The sequence below is a fragment of the Melospiza georgiana genome, chromosome 1 (assembly GCF_028018845.1).
Source record: "Melospiza georgiana isolate bMelGeo1 chromosome 1, bMelGeo1.pri, whole genome shotgun sequence".
Lineage (NCBI taxonomy): Eukaryota > Metazoa > Chordata > Aves > Passeriformes > Passerellidae > Melospiza > Melospiza georgiana.
The window spans coordinates 153601002-153620522 of record NC_080430.1 but is presented as its reverse complement, the minus strand read 5'-3'; the positions used below and the strand labels follow the sequence as shown (position 1 = coordinate 153620522).

The following is a 19521-nucleotide window of genomic DNA, read 5'->3' as shown; positions in this document are numbered from 1 at the left end:
GCGTCCCCCTTGTGCTGCCATCCCTGCTGCCATCCCCGTGTCCCCCCTTGAGCTGCCGTCCCTGCTGCCATCCCCGTGTCCCCCCTTGTGCTGCCATCTCCACGTGCTGCCATCCCCTGTGCCCGGTGTCCTGCGAGTGTCGCCATCCCAGTGTCACCAGTGCGTTGCCATCCCTCCTGCCCCCTGTCGCCATCCCCGCGTGCTCCCACCCCGCGCTTCCGTATCCCTCCTATTTTCCCCGCTCCTCCCCGTGTCCCCACCCCTGTCCCCTTGTCCCCGCCCCGCCATGGCGCCGCTGGCCGACCTGTACCAGGTGTCCATGGCCTACGGGCACTGGCGGGCCGGGCGGCACCGCGCCCCGGCCGCCGCCGAGCTCTTCTTCCGCCGCCCTCCCTTCCGCGGCTCCTTCGCGCTCGGCGCCGGCCTGGCCGAGGGGCTGCGGGGGCTCCGAGCCTTCCGCTTCTCCGCTGCCGGTGCGTGGTGACAGCGCGGGACAAGAGGGGGACACGTGTTGGGGTCAGAGGGAGGAGTGGTGGGCGAGGGGAGCGTCCCAGTGGGACTTGGAGGGACGGGGAAGCAGCTCCAACAACTTCAGGGGCAAGGCGGGGATGGAGGAGAGGGGGAAGAAGGGACGGGAGAGGGTCAAGGGGGAGGGACGGAGGGGGGAACAACTCGAGGGGACAGGAGGGGACAGGGGGGAGAAGCGTTGTGGGGACGGCGGTGGGAGAGGGAGAAGGGGAACCTTCCCAGGGAGGCTTTGGAACAACTCCAGGGGATAGGAGGGGAAAGGGCAGAGGACGAGGGAGGGATAGCGGGGAGAGAGGGAGGGATGCGGGGGAAGGAGGGAAATTCCCCCCGGAGATGGATGGGGGAATAACTCAAGGAGACTTGTAAGGGATGGGACAGCATCCAGGGGGACTTAAAGGGGGGCAGAGACATTTCTCAGAGTGATCTGGGGATGGGGAACCCCTCAGGGGGACTTGGGGAGGACGGGAATCCCTCAGGAGAACTTGATGGGGACAAGACACCTCTCAGAGGGACCTGGGGGACTGGGGACCTGCAGGGGGGGAGAGGGACAGTATTTGAGGGGCACTTGGGGGACAGTCCCTCATGGGGCACTGTAGGGGATCAGGACAACTCATAAAGGGACAGGGACATCCCTCAGATGAACTTGGGGGACAGGGAGACTCTTCAGGGGACACAGGGCAAGAGGGGACACAAAGAGCTGTCACAGAAGCTTGGGGGGGCACTGAGACATCTTCCAGAGATGTCCCTCACAGGGGACTTGTGCCACCCCACCCTGTCACGCTCCATGCTGGGGGTGCTGTCACCCCCCTGCTGTCACTCACCTGTCCATGGGAGGCTCGGTGTCCCCCCCACCTCCCCCTGTGTCCCTTGTCCCCAGTGTCACCGCGCTGTCCCCACAGATGTCGCGTACCTGCGCTCTGTCCTGCCCAGCACCATCGACGACGCCTTCTTTGACTACCTGGCCACCCTGGACGCCTCCGAGGTGACCGTCACCGCCATTCCCGAGGGCTCCGTCGTCTTTGCCAGGGTGGGACCCCTCTCCATCTTCTTTCCTGACCATCCCAGCTCTCCCAGCTCCCAGACCTCTCTTTTTCCCTGACCGTGGGAGCCCCTGGAACTCCAATCCTGCTTTTCCCAGTCCCTCCCTTTTCCCTGACCGTGGGAGCCCCTGGACCACCATTCCCACCTTACAGCCCCTTTCCTCAACACCCTGGACCCCTTGAACCCCCATCTCGGCCATCCTTGTGTCACCACCCTATGGCCCCCCTTTTCCTTCACACTGGGCACCCCTGGAATGCCTTTCCTGGGCACGGAGACAATCTGGACCCTCATTCCTGGGCAATGGGATCCCCTTGCACCCCCTTCCCTGGCACTGGAATCCCCTTGTACCCCCTTTTCCTTCACCAACATCCCTCTGCAACCTCTTTCCTGACCATCCCACCTCTCCCAGGCCCAGGCTTTCCCTTTTCCTTCACTCTGAGATCCCCTGGACCCCTATTCCTGCCTTTCCCAGCTCCTCCCTGCTCCAGAGGGACTGGGATGTCACTTCTCTTCCCTCAGGTGCCATTCCTGCAGGTGAAGGGGCCGCTCCTGGTGGTGCAGCTGCTGGAGACCACCTTGCTGTGCCTGATCAACTACGCCAGGTATTTTGTCATGGGGATGATCCCAAAGCCCCCCTGGAAGGTGGAGGGGGGCAGGGAAGGGGGAGCAGCACCCCCCAGTCCTTGGGGTACCGTGACCCCGTAAGTGCCCTGCTGGGATTTAACTGCTGGAATTCTTCCAGATGAATTTAACTACTGGAGGGTGTCCCAGTGTCCCCCCAAGTTTTCCTGAGGTCTTCCCATGTCCAGCCCACCCTGAAGAGTCTCCCTGTCCCTCAGGTTCTCCTGAGAGGTGTCCTGGTCCCCCAGAGGTCACCTTTAGGATTTCCCTGTCCCCCCAAGTCCCCTTGGTCATCTCCACCACATCCCTGTCCACCGAGTCCCGTGGTGATCCCTGCTTTTTCCAAGCAGGGAGGGTCCTGGAGCCCCTTCCCCTTGGCTGTGCTGGCTCTGTGTCACCTGTCCCCTTTGTCCCCCAGCCTGGTGGCCACCAACGCTGCCAGATTCCGCCTCCTGGCCGGGCCGGACATGAAGCTCATAGAGATGGGGCTGCGCCGCGCGCAGGGGCCGGACGGAGCCCTCTCGGCATCCAAATATTCCTACATTGGGGGTGAGTCCCACCCCACGGTGCCCGGTGCCACCGCGGCCCTGCCATCACCTGGGTGTCCCCCCTGTCCCTCCTCGCAGGCTTCGACTGCACCAGCAACATCCTGGCGGGAAAACTGTACGGAATTCCAGTGCGTGGCACCATCGCCCACTCCTTCATCATGTCCTTCAGGTGCCTGGAGGAGGTGCAGCCACGGGTGAGCAGGGCCTGGGATGGGATGGGAATGGGGATGGGATGGGAATGGGGATGGGAACGGGGATGGATATTGGATGAGGATAGGGATGGGAGTGCAGGTGAGGGTGAGATGGGTATGGGATCTCATGGGGTTGGGGATGTAGAGGGACAGGAATGGAGATGGGAATGGGTTGGGATGGGAGAGGGATTGAATGGGGTTGGGGATGGGATGTGGATGAAGATGGGATATGGGTGTGATTGGGATAGGGATAGGCAGAAGGAAGTGGGATGGGGATGGGGTTTGTATGGAGTTCGGGATGAGAGGAGATGGAATGGAGATGGGAGAGGGATGTGGTGAGAATTGGAGCAAGGTAGGATGGAGATGGGGATGGGATGGGAATGAGGATGTGGATGGGGTGGGAATGTGATATGGGATGAGATAGGGGCGGGATGGGGATGCAGACAGAGATTAGAGTGGGATGGATGGGGAACGGAACACTCCACCTGCTCCCACACTCCTGGCACCTTGGATGATGCCACGGGCTGTGCAAATCCCATGTTCCCACATTCCTGGCACCTTGGATGATGCCACGGGCTGTGCAAATCCCATGTTCCCACACTCCTGGCACCTTGGATGATGCCACGGGCTGTGCAAATCCCGTGTTTCCCTGTCAGGAGCTGCCGCCCCGGGCCGGAGGAGATCCCGTGGATCTGGCAGACCTGGCTCTGTCCTGGCTGCAGAGGGTTTGTGACCTGCTCCAGACTCCTCCCAGCAAGGCCAACCAGGGCGAGCTGGCCGCCTTCGTGTCCTACGCTGTCACCTTCCCGTGTGACTTCCAGGGATTGCTGGACACCTACTGTGTCAGGAGGTGATGACGCCATGGCATAGGGGATGGATGTGACCCTGAAGTAGGAATGTTGGGTGGCCTAGGGCTTGGAAATGCTGCTGGATCCACCTTGGATCAGTTTTCCACTTGTCATTAACGCTTTCCTTGCCCATGCCAGGAGTGGTTTGCCCAATTTCTGTGCCGTGGCCTTGGCACTGCACCAGCTGGGATACCAGGCCATTGGAGTGCGCCTGGACAGTGGGGACCTGGCCCAGCAATCCAAGGAAATCCGGGGAGTGTTCCAAGCCTGCGGAGCTCAGTGAGTCCCACACCAGCTCTGGGATGGATGTCACCGATCCCTGTCATCCTCACCAGCATCCAGCCAGGATTTGGGAGCCCTGATGGCTCTGGGTGCTGTGGGTGGATCCATGGATCCTCCCAAATCCTGCTCCTTGCAGCTTCCAGGTGCCCTGGTTTCGGACCATCCCCATCGCTGTCAGCAACGACATCAGCGAGCAGAGCCTGGAGGAGTTCAGGAGGGAGGTGAGGAACCTGCTGGCAGGGCTGGGATGTCACCTGGGTGCTGCTGGGATGTCACCTGGGCTGTCCCTGGAGCTGGCAGGGCTGGGATGTTGATGGTCTCTGTGTTCTGTGCTGCCTCAGGGGAGCGAGATCGACATGATTGGAATTGGGACCCACCTGGTGACGTGTCCCCTGCAGCCGTCGCTGGGCTGTGTCTACAAGGTAAAGGTGGCAGCCTAAATCCCAAATATCCCAGCCCTCCCTGAGCCACGTCCATGCCTGCTCCATGGCCATCCAGCCCCAATGGAGTCACGGAGTCACAAAGAATTTGCCTTGGAAGAGATTTTTGAAGGTTCTCCACCACCATGGGCAGGGACACCTTCCACTATTCCAGGTTGCTCCAAGCTCTGTCCAACCTGGGCTTGGACACTTTCAGGGATGGGGCAACCACAGCTTCTCTGGGAATTCCATTCCAGCCCCTCACCACCCTCACAGGGTGGAATTCCTTCCCAGTATCCCATCCAGCCCTGCATTCTGGCAGTGGGAAGCCATTCCCTGTGTCCTGTCCCTCCATCCCTTGTCCCAAGTCCCTTTCCAGCTCTCTTGGAGCCCCTTTAGGCACTGGAAAGGTCTCCCCGGAGCCTTTTCTAGGCTGGACATTCCCAGCTCTCCCAGCCTGGCTCCAGAGCAGAGAGGCTCCAACCCTTGGAGCATCTCCTCCTCTGGGCCTGCTCCAGCAGCTCCACATCCTCCTGATGTTGAACCCCAGGGCTGGAGCAGCTCTGCAGGTGGAGTCTCACCTGAGAGGGAGAGAGGGGCAGAATTCCTCCCTCTCCTGCTGCCCATGCTGTGGGATCAGCCCAGGACACAGGGAAGTTCTGGATGCCGGCATTGGATCATGGCCAATTCTTTGCCCACCAGAAGCCCCGGGTTCTCCACATGCAGGAGGAGGCAGAATGCCCAGCTTTGGGGTGGTTTTAGGGTTTTTTAATTGTCTTTTTTCAGCTGATTTGCATCAGTTGCCTCCCCAGAGGGGTCACACGTTCCCTTCCCTTCTCCCACAGCTGGTGGAGGTCAATGGCTCCCCGTGCCTGAAGCTCACGGAGGATGAGGAGAAGATGACAATCCCGGGGATGAAGGCAATCTATCGGCTCTATGATGCTGCTGGTGAGTCTGGAGACCCTTCCCAGGATCCTGGGGGAATCTCCTCCTCCGTAATTCCCTCCCTGATGTCCTCCTGGCAGGTCACCCCTTCATGGACCTCATGGCCCTGGAGGAGGAGCCGTCGCCCAGCGCGGGGCAGGAGCTGGGGATCCGAGTCCTGGGGCGGCTGGAGGAGACCACCAAGGTCATTCCCAGCACTGTGGAGCCCCTCCATCGCACCTACTTCAGGGATGGCCAGGTCAGGGGTGCTCCCATCTCCTGGGATGGCTCCTCTTCCACGCTGGAGGATGATTCAGGGGCAGCAGTGGCTTCTGAGATGTGCCAACAGCTCTGGTGCCGACCCAGACGCGGTGGCTCGGGTGGTGGCTTCCCACACGGATCTTCCCACCTGGATCTCCATCCCTGCAGGTGTGTGAGCCCCTGCCCAGCCTGCCCGAGGTGAGGACCCACGCCCAGGTGTCCCTCAACCTGCTCAGCCCTGCTCACCGCCGGCTCCACGAGCCACAGCCCTACCCGGTACGTCCAGCACTTCCCACACATCCCACCGGCACACATCTGGGAATGCCGCTGGATTTGGTGGCCTGAGCAAACCTAGTGGCATTCCAAAGCCAGTGGCATTCCCAGGAGCTGCTCCCTGACCCCTCCTGTTCCCATTCCCAGGTGGCCGTGACGGAACGGCTGCACCAGCTCTTCCTGGAGCTGCGCCAGGGCAGCCTCTGAGGAGATCCCTGCCCGTCCCCAGCTCCTGCTCCGCTCTTTTTTGGGAAGCCCGGGTGCCTCGTTAGGAATTAATGGCTCTAATTTAGACCTGGTGCTAACCTGAGGAACCTGCAGGAACTGGGAGAGCGCCCTGGGGTCCCAGTAGGGAAGCTGGGAACACAGGGATGGGGAAGGCAGAGCTGTCCCTGCATCCCCTGGAAGTGACAGAACTGTGCCCAGCTTGGTGGCCCTGCCAGCCTTGTGCCTTATCTTGGTGGCCCTGCCATTCCTGTGTCTTCCTTGGTGGCCCTGCCACTCCTGTGTTCAACTTGGTGGCCTTTGTGGCAGCCTTTTGCCTTATCTTGGTGGCCCTGCCATTCCTGTGTCCAACTTGGTGGCCCTGCCAGCCTTTTGCCTTATCTTGGTGGCCCTGCCATTCCTGTGCCTTCCTTGGTGGCCCTGCCACTCCTGTGTCCAGCTGGGTGGCCCTGGCAGCCCTGAAGCTCTTTGGTGGCACTAGACCAAAGTCTGGAGTGCCACCAACAGGCTGACAAGGGACACCCACGGGGCACCCATGGCAGACACTCTTTGCTTCGGCAATTCCAAGCTTCATCTTTGTGGCCACATTCCAGCTCTTTCCATTCTGGCCAAATTCCCTGGGATGTGGAGGCTGGATCCAGGCTGATTCCAGCTCCAGGTTGATCCCAGCTCCAGGCTGATCCCAGCTCCAGGTTGGTCCCAGCTCCAGGTTGATCCCAGCTCCAGGCTGATCCCAGCTCCAGGTTGATCCCAGCTCCAGGTTGATCCCAGCTCCAGGCTGATCCCAGCTCCAGGTTGGTCTGAGCTCCAGGCTGGTCCCAGTTCCAGGCTGATCCCAGTTCCAGGTTGATCCCAGCTCCAGGTTGATCCCAGTTCCAGGTTGATCCCAGCTCCAGGTTGATCCCAGCTCCAGGCTGATCCCAGCTCCAGGCTGATCCCAGCTCCAGGTTGGTCTGAGCTCCAGGCTGATCCCAGCTCCAGGTTGATCCCAGCTCCAGGCTGGTCCCAGTTCCAGGCTGATCCCAGCTCCAGGTTGATCCCAGCTCCAGGCTGATCCCAGCTCCAGGCTGATCCCAGCTCCAGGCTGATCCCAGCTCCAGGCTGATCCCAGTTCCAGGCTGATCCCAATTATTCCAGGCTGATCCCAGCTCCAGGCTGATCCCAGCTCCAGGCTGATCTCAGTTCCAGGCTGATCCCAATTATTCCAGGCTGATCCCAGCTCCAGGCTGATCCCAGCTCCAGGTTGGTCCCAGCTCCAGGCTGATCCCAGCTCCAGGTTGGTCCCAGTTCCAGGCTGATCCCAGCTCCAGGCTGATCCCAGCTCCAGGCTGATCCCAGCTCCAGGTTGGTCCCAGCTCCAGGCTGGTCCCAGTTCCAGGTTGATCCCAGCTCCAGGCTGATCCCAGTTCCAGGCTGATCCCAGCTCCAGACTGATCTCAGCTCCAGGCTGATCTCAGTTCCAGACTGATCTCAGCTCCAGGTTGATCCCAGCTCCAGGCTGATCCCAGCTCCAGGCTGATCCCAGCTCCAGGTTGATCCCAGCTCCAGGCTGCCACCTGCACTCTCTAACCCCTGTTCCCACAGGAAACGTGGCTCTAACCCACACTGAGCTTCACACCAAGCAAAAAATTTCAAATAAAAGCCTTTTCCCATCATGGCTCTGACCCTAATTCCAGTGAAAAACCCTTTGGAGCTCCATTGGGAGTGGGAAGGGGAGAGGGAAATCCCCAGGGATCAAACCTGTGGCTTTGCTGTTCTGTCCATGGTTTGGATCTTGGCAGAAATTACAGGGAAGAAAACAATTAAGAGCTTAACAAAGCATGGCCTGATGGTCTTGGATTTCTGGGAATTCCAACAGCATTGTATCCCATTTTAAGACAGAAAAAAACCCCCAAAAAACTCCAGGAACTCCAGGATCAGTTTGCTAAAAATTGCATTATTTTTTTAAGCAAAGCACCAAAGATGAGGAGTCCATTGTACCTGAGTAGAGATTTTCCTGAGTTTTTGGGAGAGGAGGAATGAAGAACAAGGAGAGTGACCTGGGCCAGCATTTGTCACCCTCACAGATGCAATTCCTGATGTTTAGGAACCATTTTGGTGGGCAGAGAAGCTCCTGGGTGTCTCTGCACTTTCTCCTCAGGTATTTATGGATATTGAGGAGATTCCTGTGCCTTTTTTTTTTCCTCCAGGCTGGGCAATTCCAGCTCCCTCAGCATCTCCTCATAGGAGATGCTCCAGTCCCTTCATCATCTCTGTGGTTTTTCCTTGGATTTTGTCTCTCATGTACTGGGGAGCCCCAGATTGGACCCAATATTCCAGGTGTGACCTATCAGAGCTGAGCAGAGGGAAAGAATCCCTCCAGGACCTGCTGGCAACACCTGGAATGCCAGAAAGATCCCAAACCACGCATCCCAAGCCACCAGGACCGATCCAAAGCTCCAGGCTTTGTTAAAATTACTCCACTCTGCATTAAAAGAGGGGAGGAAAAGAGAGGAACAGGGTTAAACCTGCACATCTGGGAATCCTGGATGCTTTCCTTGAGGTTTTTGTGGAATTTCGGCATCCCACTGACTCAACTTCCCACTTAATAGCAGGGAACCCCCAAGTACAGAAATTAATTTAACTTGAGGAACATCAGTTCGCACCCAAACCCTAAAACCTCCTGCAGAAAATCCCGGAGTGCTCGTTTTTATTTTTTTTCTATTTTTGCCCTTGGAATTCTGGTATTTGACCCCAGAACTTGGATGTGGATGCAAAGATGGGACAGAAAGTGCTGGAAGTGAGGTTGTAACACTGAATCCTGTGCAGATTTTGCCAAAAAGAGGAAGCAGCAGGAGCCCAGATGTTGCTCCTCTGCTCCCATCCTCCTTCCAGTTTTGTTCTTGAAAAAAAAATATCTATTTTTAAAGCATAGCTTCAGCTCAGGATATCCATGATTGGAAATAAGGGATGGTGGGTAAAAGTGCCAGTTAGTGCTGGATAAGGGAACTGCAGGGAATTGAGGGACACAGGTGAGGAAAATCAATCCTGGCCTGATTTTCCTCACTCCACAAATGTGGGTGAGGGTGTTTTAGGAATGGTTGTGGTTTCTTGGTAAACCTGTGGATAATTCCTTGTGTTTTGATTTCTGCTGGTCCTCAGCTTTGGAAGGAAGGAATGGCAGGGAAACAAGGATGTGGGGATGCTCCAGCTGCAGAGTACCTGGAGAGGGAGAATTATGGAATGTGGGGAATAAGAATGAATTTGAACATCAATAATTCCAAGTCCAGCTGTGCCCAAGTACCAACCACTGGATAAAGCCAGGATTTAACTAACCCAGCCTGGCTTGGACAATCTGACACCGAGAGAGGCGAGAAGAGGCAGCTCAGAGCATCCAGACTTGGCTGCTTCCACCTCCTGGGATGATCCAAGCTCCCATTCCTGACGTTGCTCCTTGCCATCAGCTCTGGGACAGTGTCACTTGTAAAGTGCCATTTTCCTGCTCTGGTACAGGTACATGTAGGCGTCACAAAAGAGGCGTTTGGCCACCCCGTCCATGTCCCGAGGCTGCTCCAGGGCCAGCACAGCCAGGGGCAAGTCCAGGTATTTGGCGATCTCCGGGCACAGCGTCACCGTGGGAATGTTGAAGCCGTTTTCACCGCCTGAGGTGGAAAGGAGGAGAAAAATCCCAAACCAGATCCCAAAGGGATGGGTTCCTACGGCTCCAGCAGATCCCAGCACGCTCTGGAGTCATGCAGAGCCTTAGCTGGGAGATGTGGAGACCAAAAGCAGTGGAAAAGGCTGGATGAGGGGAGGCCATCCAACCTAAAGGGGCTCCAGGAGAGCTGGAGAAGGATTTGGGACAAGGGATGGAGGGACAGGACGCAGGGAATGGCTTCCCACTGCCAGAGGGTAGGGTTACATGGGATATTGGGAAGAAATTCTTCCTTGAGAGGGTGTTGAGGAGCTGGAATGGAATTTCCAGAGGAGCTGGGGCTGCCCCATCCCTGGAATTGTCCAAGTCCATGTTGGATGGAGCTTGGAGCAACCTGGGATAGTGGAAGGTGCCCATGGCAGGGGCTGGAACTGGGTGAGTTTTAAGGTCCCTTCCAACCCAAACCATTCCATGATTCTGAGATAAAAACACAGTGGGGAAGGACAGGAGAAGCAACCTGTGCCCACAAGCTGGGATAGGATCCCAAAATCCCTTGTTTGACCACAACCAGGAGCTGGAACCACCTGGAAAAACCCCCTTGCAATCTAATTAAAGGAAAGCCAAATCCACAGAAAGCCCAAACAGGGGAACTTGAGAGGAAAAGGTGGACTGGGCAGGCCCAGGCAGCTTCCCACATGCCATTCCCACACGCCATTCCCGCTCCCTCACCGTGCCGGTCAGCCATGCTGTCGAAGAACATCCAGTGCTCGTTGCCAGGGCCGTATTTCACGAAGGACACGTAGTGACTGGTCTCGATGCAGAGCACTGCAAACAGCTCCAGCTTCTCCCGAGGCACCTGCTGGCAGCCCCGGGTGCTCCAGCTCTGGAATTCCTCTGGAATGTGCAGCTTCCTGGGTTTGTGTGCTTTGCGGCGGCGATGGGAGTGAACCTGAGGAGAGGGGACAGGGTGGCATTGGCACAACTGGCCCTGGCGTGCCAGGAAGGTGGGGGGGCAGAGGTCACATTCCCAGTTTATTCCCTGCTGATGTGATTCCCGTGCTCCCTGCTTGCCTGGGAACAGCAGGAAGCTGAGATGGGAGCTTGTCGTCCTGCAAGAGGGAGGAACTGTGGGAATGCTCATGGAGAAACAGCAGGGAGGGAGCAGCACTCAGTTCCTGCAGGATTGCACCTCATTTATGGAACAGGTTGTCCAGGGAAGCTGTGGATGTCCCATCCCTGGAATTGTCCAAGGCCTGGTAGGACAGAGCTTGGAGCAAGCTGGGATAGTGAGCGGCATCCAGGGGGTGGAACTGGAATGAGCACCAAGGTCCCTTCCAATCCAAGTTTTGTTATGATTCCATTATTATTTAAGAGGTTTCACAACCTCTGTCTCCTGGTGGGAACGACCCTCAGGAAAGGGCTGAGAGCTGCAGGGACAGCCAGGGGAATGTGGGGATTTTTGGGAGGGTTCATCCAACTGACAGCTTCCAAGGTGGATTTTGGGAATAGCCGTGGAATACCTGTTTGGAGCAGGAGCTGCAGAACTGCTTCAGGCCCGTGGCTGCAAACACTTTGTCCTTGAAACACTCTGAGCATTCCAGAGTGGCAACATCCCCACACAGGCAGCATTCCCTGGGACCTGCCAGGGAAAAAACAGAGCTCAGAGGGAGTCTCTCCTCCAGATCCCACCTAAAATCCAGCTCGTCCTGCCAAACTGGGACTCAAGGAAGAAGAATCCCACCCCAGAGAGCCCAGAGCTGGCAGCTCACAGCCCATCGTCATCATCATCACTCACTGTCCAGCAGCAGATCTGTTATATCCAGCTCCAAGGAAGGGATGATTTTGCTGAACATTTTATATTCCTTCCCAAAACGTGGCATTTGGATAATGAAGCAAGATGGGATCTGGAAAAAAAAAAAAAAAATAAAAAGGGAAAGAGTCGCCCTGCCAGAAGAGCCAAATCCCAGAGATTTTTTTGCTCTGTCTCAATTTGCTGTCATTAATCACAGGACAAAAGGGAAACAGGGAAAGCAGAGCCCTTTTCCTAAGTCATGCCTGGATTCAGTGCTGGATATAAAACATCCAAGGCCTCACAGGTGTTTTGGGAAGCAAGAAAAGCAGGAAAGCAGAAGGAAACTGGACTCACCTCCACCAGCTTCAGATCTGAGGACAGGAAGGAGCGTTCCACCAACTGCTGCACGTCAGGAACCACCAAATCCTCCTGTTTATCCATAAATATCTGGTAGCAGTAACATCCCTGCTCCTGGCCTCCTGACCTGCAAGGAGAGCTCATGGGATGTGGGATGTGCTGAGACAAAAACTGGAGTTTCCCAAAGTTTGTCCGGGGAGAGCTCCTGGGCTCAAGGCACCGAGGGTGGTTTGGTGCCACACAAAGCGATTTTTCCACCCAAAAATACCAAATTTATGCCAGGGGAGCAGTAGATAAGTAGGAATTTTGGCCTTATTGTCCCTTTGGAGCAGCACATCCTAAAAGCAAAATTCAATTTCCCCTCGATATAAATCTAATTTAGTAAATTTAGAATTTAAATTGACAAACGGATGCCTCGATGAAGGATTAATTAAAAAAACACACCCAAAACTTAAGGTGGGTTGTGTGCACAAATCCCTAAAGAAAGCAGGGAAAGGATTTCCTTGGGATGACCCCGTGCAGGGGAGCTGCAGCACAGAGTCCTCTTTGTGCTCAGCCTTTCCCAGCACTCCACGATCCACGGCTCGAGCAGCGGCTCCACAAAGGAGCACAGAAATCCAACAATTCCCTTTCTGTGCTCACAAAACAGCACAGTTATTTTTGGCTTCCTCCACCCTCTCATCCTCTTTGTAGAGTCCCCAAAAAACTGGGAGTGCATCCATGGGCTGCCTGTTTTGAGAGGCTGTGGGAGCTGAGCCAGCTTGGCAGCCTGGACTCATCCCAAATTCATCCAAAGTCTGTTGGATTCCTGCTGGATCTGCCCCAAAGTTGGACATCCCCTTTCTCAACCCCCTTCTGGCTCTCCCTGAGGATGGCACAATGTTTTTCTCCTGATTTTCTGAAAGCAGAACCCTCCAGGGAGGGCTCAGAAGTGTCTTTGTCCAGATGGGAAAATCACAACAAGCAGGATCAGAGTCTGTTCCTAAGGAGCTGAGAAAAACTCAGAGCTGTGATTCCAAAAAACTTTGGTGAAAAGGGACAAGTGACCCCCATCTGCCCAGGGATTCTCAGGTGGAAAATTAATGAGCCCGGCTCTGGGAATTGTATCCCTCAGCTGTGGAAACTTACTGGAGTTTTAGTAGTGGCTCAATTCCCAGGATCTGCTGCATTATGAGATTGAGGAACTCCTCAGGATCTGGAAAGTGAGAGCAAAGGATGGATCAGACCACGCCAGGAATTGCCTTGTCCCACTGCATCCAAGAGCTGCCAGGTAAACATGAGCCAGCGTTCCAGGGGCCTGGAATTTTCTCTTCAGGTTAGGGGACAATTGGGATAAAGGCTGAGAGCACATGGTTAAGGCAAAAATCCTAAAGGGAACATGGAAAATGCCAAGCAGCCTTCAGAAACTGCACTTCCATGGAATTCCAGGACGGTTTGGGTGGGAAAGGACCTTCAAGATGATGGAATTACAGCCATTGCCATGGGCAGGGACACCTTCCACCGTGCCAGGCTGCTCCAAGCCTCATCCAACATGGACTTGCACAATTCCAACGATGGGGCAGCCACAGCTTCTCTGGGAATTCCATTCCAGCTCCTCATCACCCTCACAAGGAGGAATTCCTTCCCAAATCCCATCTATTCCTGCCCTCTGGCAGTGGGAAACCATTCCCTGTGTCCTGTCCCTCCATATCTTGTCCAAAATCCTTCTCCAGCTTTCCTGGAGCCCCTTTAGGCACTGGATGGGGCTCTAAGGGTACAGAGATATTTAAATAACTGAAAGAATTCTACAAGTCAATTTTTACACCAATTACCATCAGCACCTAATTAAAGCACATTCCCGGCACAAAGGGAAGTGTCCAGCTGGCTCCTGGAGGAGGAAAAACACAGGGAATCAGCTGGGGAAGGGCCCCAGGGAGCTCCTCACCTTTCTCAGCGTTGGTAAAGCTGGAGCACTGGCCCTTGTCCGTGAGCTGCTCCCGGAGGTGCATCACACTGCTGGCCCTGACAAAGCCACTCCTGGGAACAACAACCAGCTGCAGGTGAGGGAAACCATGCCATGGAATGGCTGGGCTTGGAAGGGATCTTCAACTTCATCCAGTTCACCCCCCCTTCCACGGGCAGGGATGCCACCAACAAGACCAGGCTGCTCCAAGCCACATCCAGCCTGGCCTGGGACACTTCCAGGGATGGGGCATCCACTGGGAATTCCATTCCACCCCCTCAGCACCTTCACATGGAAAATTCCTTCCCAATATCCCATCCCAATCCATGCTCTGTCAGTTTAAAACCATTCCTCCTCGTCCTGAACACCTCTGGATGTGGCTGCCAGGTTTTCCTCAGTGCCAGGTACCACCTTTAGGGCAGCAGGGAAGGAATGAGGGCAAATGGGACAAATTCCAGCATTCCCTACACTCACCTACGGAGGGGATTGACGATCTCATCCCGCAGAATTCCCTGGACATTCCTGTCACACAGTGGGAAGGGCATGAAGAGCATGGAGTCCAGCACGGAGGTACAGGAGAAGAGGCTGTGGGAAGAGTGGGATGTCATTTTTAAGTTTGAGGGTTTGGAAGCAACAGCTGGAGCCAAAAATGTGGTGGCTGGTGACAGTCAATGGCTTTGATGCCCAACAATCCATGCATGGAATTACAGGGAGGTGAGGGAAGCACATCTGCACAGTGAGGCACAGCTGGAACAATGAACACTGGGATAAAGCAAGGGAACAGCTCAGGGAGAAGGAAATTCCTACTTTGCAGCCAAAACTGCTCAGGGAAGGGCACCACTGAGTCTTTTTCCTCTCCAAGCAGGGAAGTTGGGACCTCCTGGGTGGGTTCTTTGGAATGATTCCAGCCAGAACTTCCAGGGAAAGACTCAGCACAGTCCAAATCCGGAAAACTACGAGCTCTCAGCACCCTGAACGACAGACACAGGGGTACAGGGGGTCTTCAGGGCTGAAAAACCTGCTGGATTTGGGAAGGAGATCCAAAAGCACCATGGAGGCTGCACCTCCACACAGTTGCACCTTGCTCTACACCAGGTGAACTTCCAGCCACCTTGGAAATCCAGGGAAGTGCTGCAATTTGGGGCCTAGCTTAATTAAAAAGCCATTCATTTAATGAGCCTGCAACCACCCAAGCAGGTCCTTACCTGAAGAGAGCTGCATCCATGTAGCAGGAATTACAATGGCCTTGGATGCCCTTCATCCGCCCTTGGAGAACACGGACTGCTGCCTCATTCCTGAGGGGAGGAAAACTCTCTGCACCCTCCGGAAGAACTTCTTGTCCTCCTGCAAGAAAAGGAACTGCTTTCACCTTCTCATCTGGGTCAACTCTGCCCTTCCTTGAAGCCTCAAAAGTCGGAGGGGAGCCTAAAACTCTCAGCTCCAAGGTGGCTTCTCCATCCAGCTTTTCATAAACCACAATCTTTCAGACTTGTGGGATATTCCCTAAGGAATCATTTAGGTTGGAAAAGACCTCTAGGATTGAGTCCAGCTGTTAATCCAGCCAGAGATGTGGACAAACACCAAAAACCAACACTCGAAGGAAGGCAAGAAACGCTGCCCACGGGGTTTTTTTCCACATCCTTCTCCCATCACAGCCCCGTTTTCCTGCTTCCCAGAGGACTCACTGAAATCCCCCAGGGACAGCTGGGAGCTGGGGAAGCTCTGGAAGCGCACGTCGGGCTGGCAGGAGTTCAGCCTCACGAAGAGGCCGCGCTTCGGGGCGCAGTGGAAGTAGGACCTGCCCAGCCACTCTCCAGCTGTCACCCCCTTGTCTTCATCCTGGGAAAACAGCAGGATTTATGGAATTATGGCTGGAAAAGTGGTCTGAGATACAGTCTAGCCACGCAATGCTGCTGAGGCCACCATTTGATGGTGTCCCCACAGGGATGGGGACCTCACTCCTGCTCTGGGCATCTGTGCTAGGGCTGGACAACCCCATCCATGAAGGAATTTTCCCAATATCCAACCTAAACTCCCACTGGAGCAGTTTGAGGCTGTTTCCTGTTGTTCTGCCCCTTGCTCTCTGGGAGCAGAGCCCAATTCCCACCTGGCCCCACCCTCCTGTCAGGGAATTGCAGGGATCCAGAAGGTTCTCCCTAAGCCTCCATTTCTCCAGGATGAGCCCTCCCAGCTGCTCCTGGTGCTCCAGACCCTTCCCAGCTCCATTCCAGCCCCTCAATATCCTGTGCCTGGTGGTCCCAAAATTCCACCCTCCATACTCAAGCACAGCATTCCTAGGTCCTTTCCTAGCTTTCCAGCCTCACCAGTTCAACTCCAGCCATTTTTTCCTTGATTTGGGGCAGGTAGCCCAACCAGCGGATGATTCCTGAAACTTGATTCCCCTTGTCCAAGGTAATCTGGACCATGGAATTCACTTCCAGGGGTGAATTCCCACCTTCCCCTTCCTCGCTGCTCTCGCTGATTTCTCCTTTCGTTTGGTTTGGTTTTCCAAAGCCCACGTCGGAGTTGAACATTGGGAAAAAACCTGATGGGCAAGACAAAACATCAGCAGAGCTGGGAATTGGATCCTCTGGGTCTAATTCCGGGTCTATTTTGGAAATTTTGGAAATTCCAGGTTACACAAGCAGGAAGCTGAGCACCAGGGACACAAGGTGTAATTCCCAGTGTGTCCAAGCTGGTCAGACAGGATGAGAGGGAATGATCCTGCTCCTTGTTTCCCTGCTCAAAGCTTCACATTCCAACCTCTGGCTGGCCCTGGAGCTAATCCAGCCCTTCCCAGGCTACTGGAATGGCAGCAGGGGGGTTATTTCCTAATTTTTCCACTACTTCCTTGTTTTGTCCAACAATTCCCACCATTGCTCCTGGCACCTGAGCCTTCCCCACCAGGATGAAGCTCCTGCTCCATCTTTTCCCGCTGAATTAAAGACTTTTAACCAATGGTGCCTCTTCCCTGAGGGAATTCTCTGCTCCCATCAGCCTCTCCTTCCTGACAAATGGGATTCAGCTTTAGCTTTGTGTGGAACTAGAGATTTTTCCATAAATCCTGGTCCATTAAGACAAGCTGTAGGTTTTATTGGGATTTCAGCTCCTCAGTACCCTGCAGAGAGGGAGTAAATTCCAAATTCTCCCAGGATGGGATCAGGAGAGACACATCCAAAGATCACCTACTTTGCAAGCTCTCCTTCACAACAGATTCCATGGGGATTTCCCTGAAAATGTCAGTCGTTCCTTCTTCTTCCTGGAAGGAGTGAAAAATCCCATCAGCTAAGGAAAAACCCATCAGCTAAACACTGGAATATAAGGGATTTTTTTTAACAAAGTTTACACAGAACCTCGCATCCCTTTTGGATATTCCTTCTATTGCTCTTGCACATCCAACCGTAATGTGATTTTTTTCCTTTAAAATCCCCAAAAAATCCCCATGGAAAAGCTGCTCTTACCGGGCAAACCTTCACAAACCATTTGCTCCCTTCCCTGTAAACTGCCATGGCAATTCCTTTGGTGGGGATCTCATCCACGAAGAAGCTCACGGCGTCTCCCACTTTCACAGGAACCACCTCCTCCGTGTCCTGTTTTCCCAGCTTCTGCTTCCCATAATCGTTGCCTGATGTGGGAATAAACTGGATTTTGCTGAAGGGCAGGAAGATCCCACAGTTCCTCTTGCACTTGAAGTACTCGGTGCCGTGGTAGGACCCATCACTTCTCCCTCTGTTTTCCCCCTCTCCCTGAAAACACACCAGGACGTCACACACACAGAAATTTCATGGAAAAAAAACGAGGAATTCTCTGCTTTGCCCCCACCCTTACCTGCAATTCCACCCCAAAAAACACCGGGGTCAGCACAGCCAGGCTGGGCTTGTAGATGCTCCCGATGTAGCGCACGACTCCCGGGAAAAATTCCCTCTCCACCTCCACCATCACATTTTGACCCGGCACGGCTCGGAGAGCTCCCTCCAGGCTCTGCCTCTCCAGGAAAAAATGCAAGCGCTCGCTGTGGCTCCCGATGGCCAGCAGGAACCCGGCGGCTTCCTGGCGCACGGGCTGCAGGATTCCCAGGTTGATGGTGACCGTGGAGCTGTCGTCCAGCATGATGACCTTCAGGAAGCAAGCCGGGGGCCCATCCTCGGAAAAATTCCGCAGGTAGCTCCTCTCGCTGCAGAAGCACAGGTTCCCGGCTTGGAAGTACTTGTTTCCATAGGCACAGTCCTCAGTCAGGATGTAGAAGCAATTCCTGTCGGCTGCCAGAGGCGGGAGGTTGGACATGGCAGGTTCCCCCTGGGTTGGGAGAGTCACAGCAGCGGGGATTTGTGAGTGTTGGCGAAGAATTCCCGAAGAATCCGAGGGTTGGGAGAGGTTTTGGATGGAACCCCGCGCTCAAAGCCTCGCCCGGGTGAGTTTGAGCCTCTCCCAAAACTTCCCTGCTCCCTTTTTCCAGGTGTTTAATCACCCTCGCGGTGATTCAAAATTCCACCTAACCCGGTTTCCCGCATTCCTGCTCATCCCTGGTTCCCTCACTGTGCTTCCATGGGAAAAGTCCAGCTCTGCCTTCTCCACTAAACCCTCCCAGGATGAGATTTCACCAAAAAAAAACCAAAACCATGGAATGGTTTGGGTTGGGATGAACCTTAAATTCATCTCATTCCATAGGCAGGGACACCTTTCCCTACCCCAGGTTGCTCCAAGCTCCATTATTCCAGCCACACCTGGAATAATTCCAGGGATGGAGAGGCTGCTCCAGCTGGTCCAACCTGTTCTGACCCTGTCCAGCCTCATTAAATTCCATGTTTTCTTCCCTTACTCACGGGAGAGAGGCAAAGGATCAATCCTGCCTTTTAAAATTCCCTGGAAAAGGGATTCCCGCTCCTCAGTGTTGCTACAGCTCATGAATATTCACAGGATATTTTGAATATTCATCTAGAACACATGCAAATTACCCCTTGAGGTATCAAAGATCTCCAGCTTTCCTAGCAAATATTTATTTTTTTATATATTTTATATTAAAAAAATACAAGCATCTGGAAGCTGGAATATATTTTGGTGCTTATTTTTTAGTTCAATTCTGGCAAGTGAAAATACATGTGGTTAAAATTCCAGTAGGTTAATCTGACTGGTGGAATTCCAGTTAAATTCCAGTGGTTACATTCTAATATTTAAATTCTAATAATAATTAAAATCCAGTCATTGAATTCCACTTTTTATCCTCCCTTATCTTCTCCTTTGATTATTCCACAGAAAATCAGGATCCAAAAAATTTTGTTTGAGCATGAAGAAAGGGTGAATAAAAAAAACCAAAACATTTTCCTCACTAAAAGCCCAAAATAAGTTGATTTTTCTTATTAAATTACCAATAATAAACTATTTAATTAACCAAAACTCCAAAAATAAATTTTCTCATAAATTAACCAAGAATATCAACAAAAATATAAGAATACTAAATAACCAAGAATAAACTTTCCTCTTTGAGCCCATTTTCCTCAGAAAGCTCCACAATAAACCACATAAATAAACCATTTCCCTCATAAAAAGCAAAAAATAAACACATTTTTATCACAAAACCCGCAAGACTAAACAACTGTCCTCATAAAAAGCAAGAATAAACAATTTTATTATCAAA

The 19521-nt window shown here is 54.0% G+C and overlaps 2 protein-coding genes across 10 annotated transcripts; one reads left to right on the top strand and one right to left on the bottom strand.

Moving 5' to 3' along the window:
* Positions 1-286: 286 nt before the first annotated feature.
* Positions 287-7830, top strand: NAPRT (nicotinate phosphoribosyltransferase). Of its 9 annotated transcripts, none has more exons than XR_009115665.1 (15): positions 287-473; positions 1428-1555; positions 2089-2171; positions 2609-2739; positions 2817-2932; positions 3586-3779; positions 3916-4056; positions 4196-4280; positions 4401-4481; positions 5324-5426; positions 5504-5661; positions 5832-5939; positions 6084-7193; positions 7387-7505; positions 7642-7830. XR_009115665.1 is itself a non-coding variant. In XM_058041895.1 (13 exons), the coding sequence occupies exons 1-13, from the start codon at positions 287-289 to the stop codon at positions 6141-6143; spliced, it is 1575 nt and encodes a 524-aa protein (XP_057897878.1). In that variant the 3' UTR covers positions 6144-7282. The 9 variants fall into 9 exon arrangements, 1 of the variants encoding a protein (XP_057897878.1); XR_009115663.1 differs by having other exon boundaries at positions 7387-7539; positions 7659-7830; XR_009115667.1 differs by lacking the exon at positions 7642-7830 and having other exon boundaries at positions 6084-6921; positions 6973-7193; positions 7387-7605.
* A 55-nt stretch (positions 7831-7885) lies between these two features.
* Positions 7886-18852, bottom strand: LOC131094287 (ubiquitin carboxyl-terminal hydrolase CYLD-like). Its single transcript, XM_058041871.1, has 14 exons — positions 17715-18852; positions 17348-17632; positions 17076-17145; positions 16211-16431; positions 15572-15725; positions 15092-15230; positions 14361-14471; positions 13869-13960; positions 13073-13139; positions 11942-12071; positions 11591-11699; positions 11316-11434; positions 10525-10744; positions 7886-9802 (listed from the first exon to the last, which is right to left on the bottom strand). The coding sequence occupies exons 1-14, from the start codon at positions 18168-18170 to the stop codon at positions 9618-9620; spliced, it is 2358 nt and encodes a 785-aa protein (XP_057897854.1). The 5' UTR covers positions 18171-18852; the 3' UTR covers positions 7886-9617.
* Between the last annotated feature and the right edge of the window lie 669 nt (positions 18853-19521).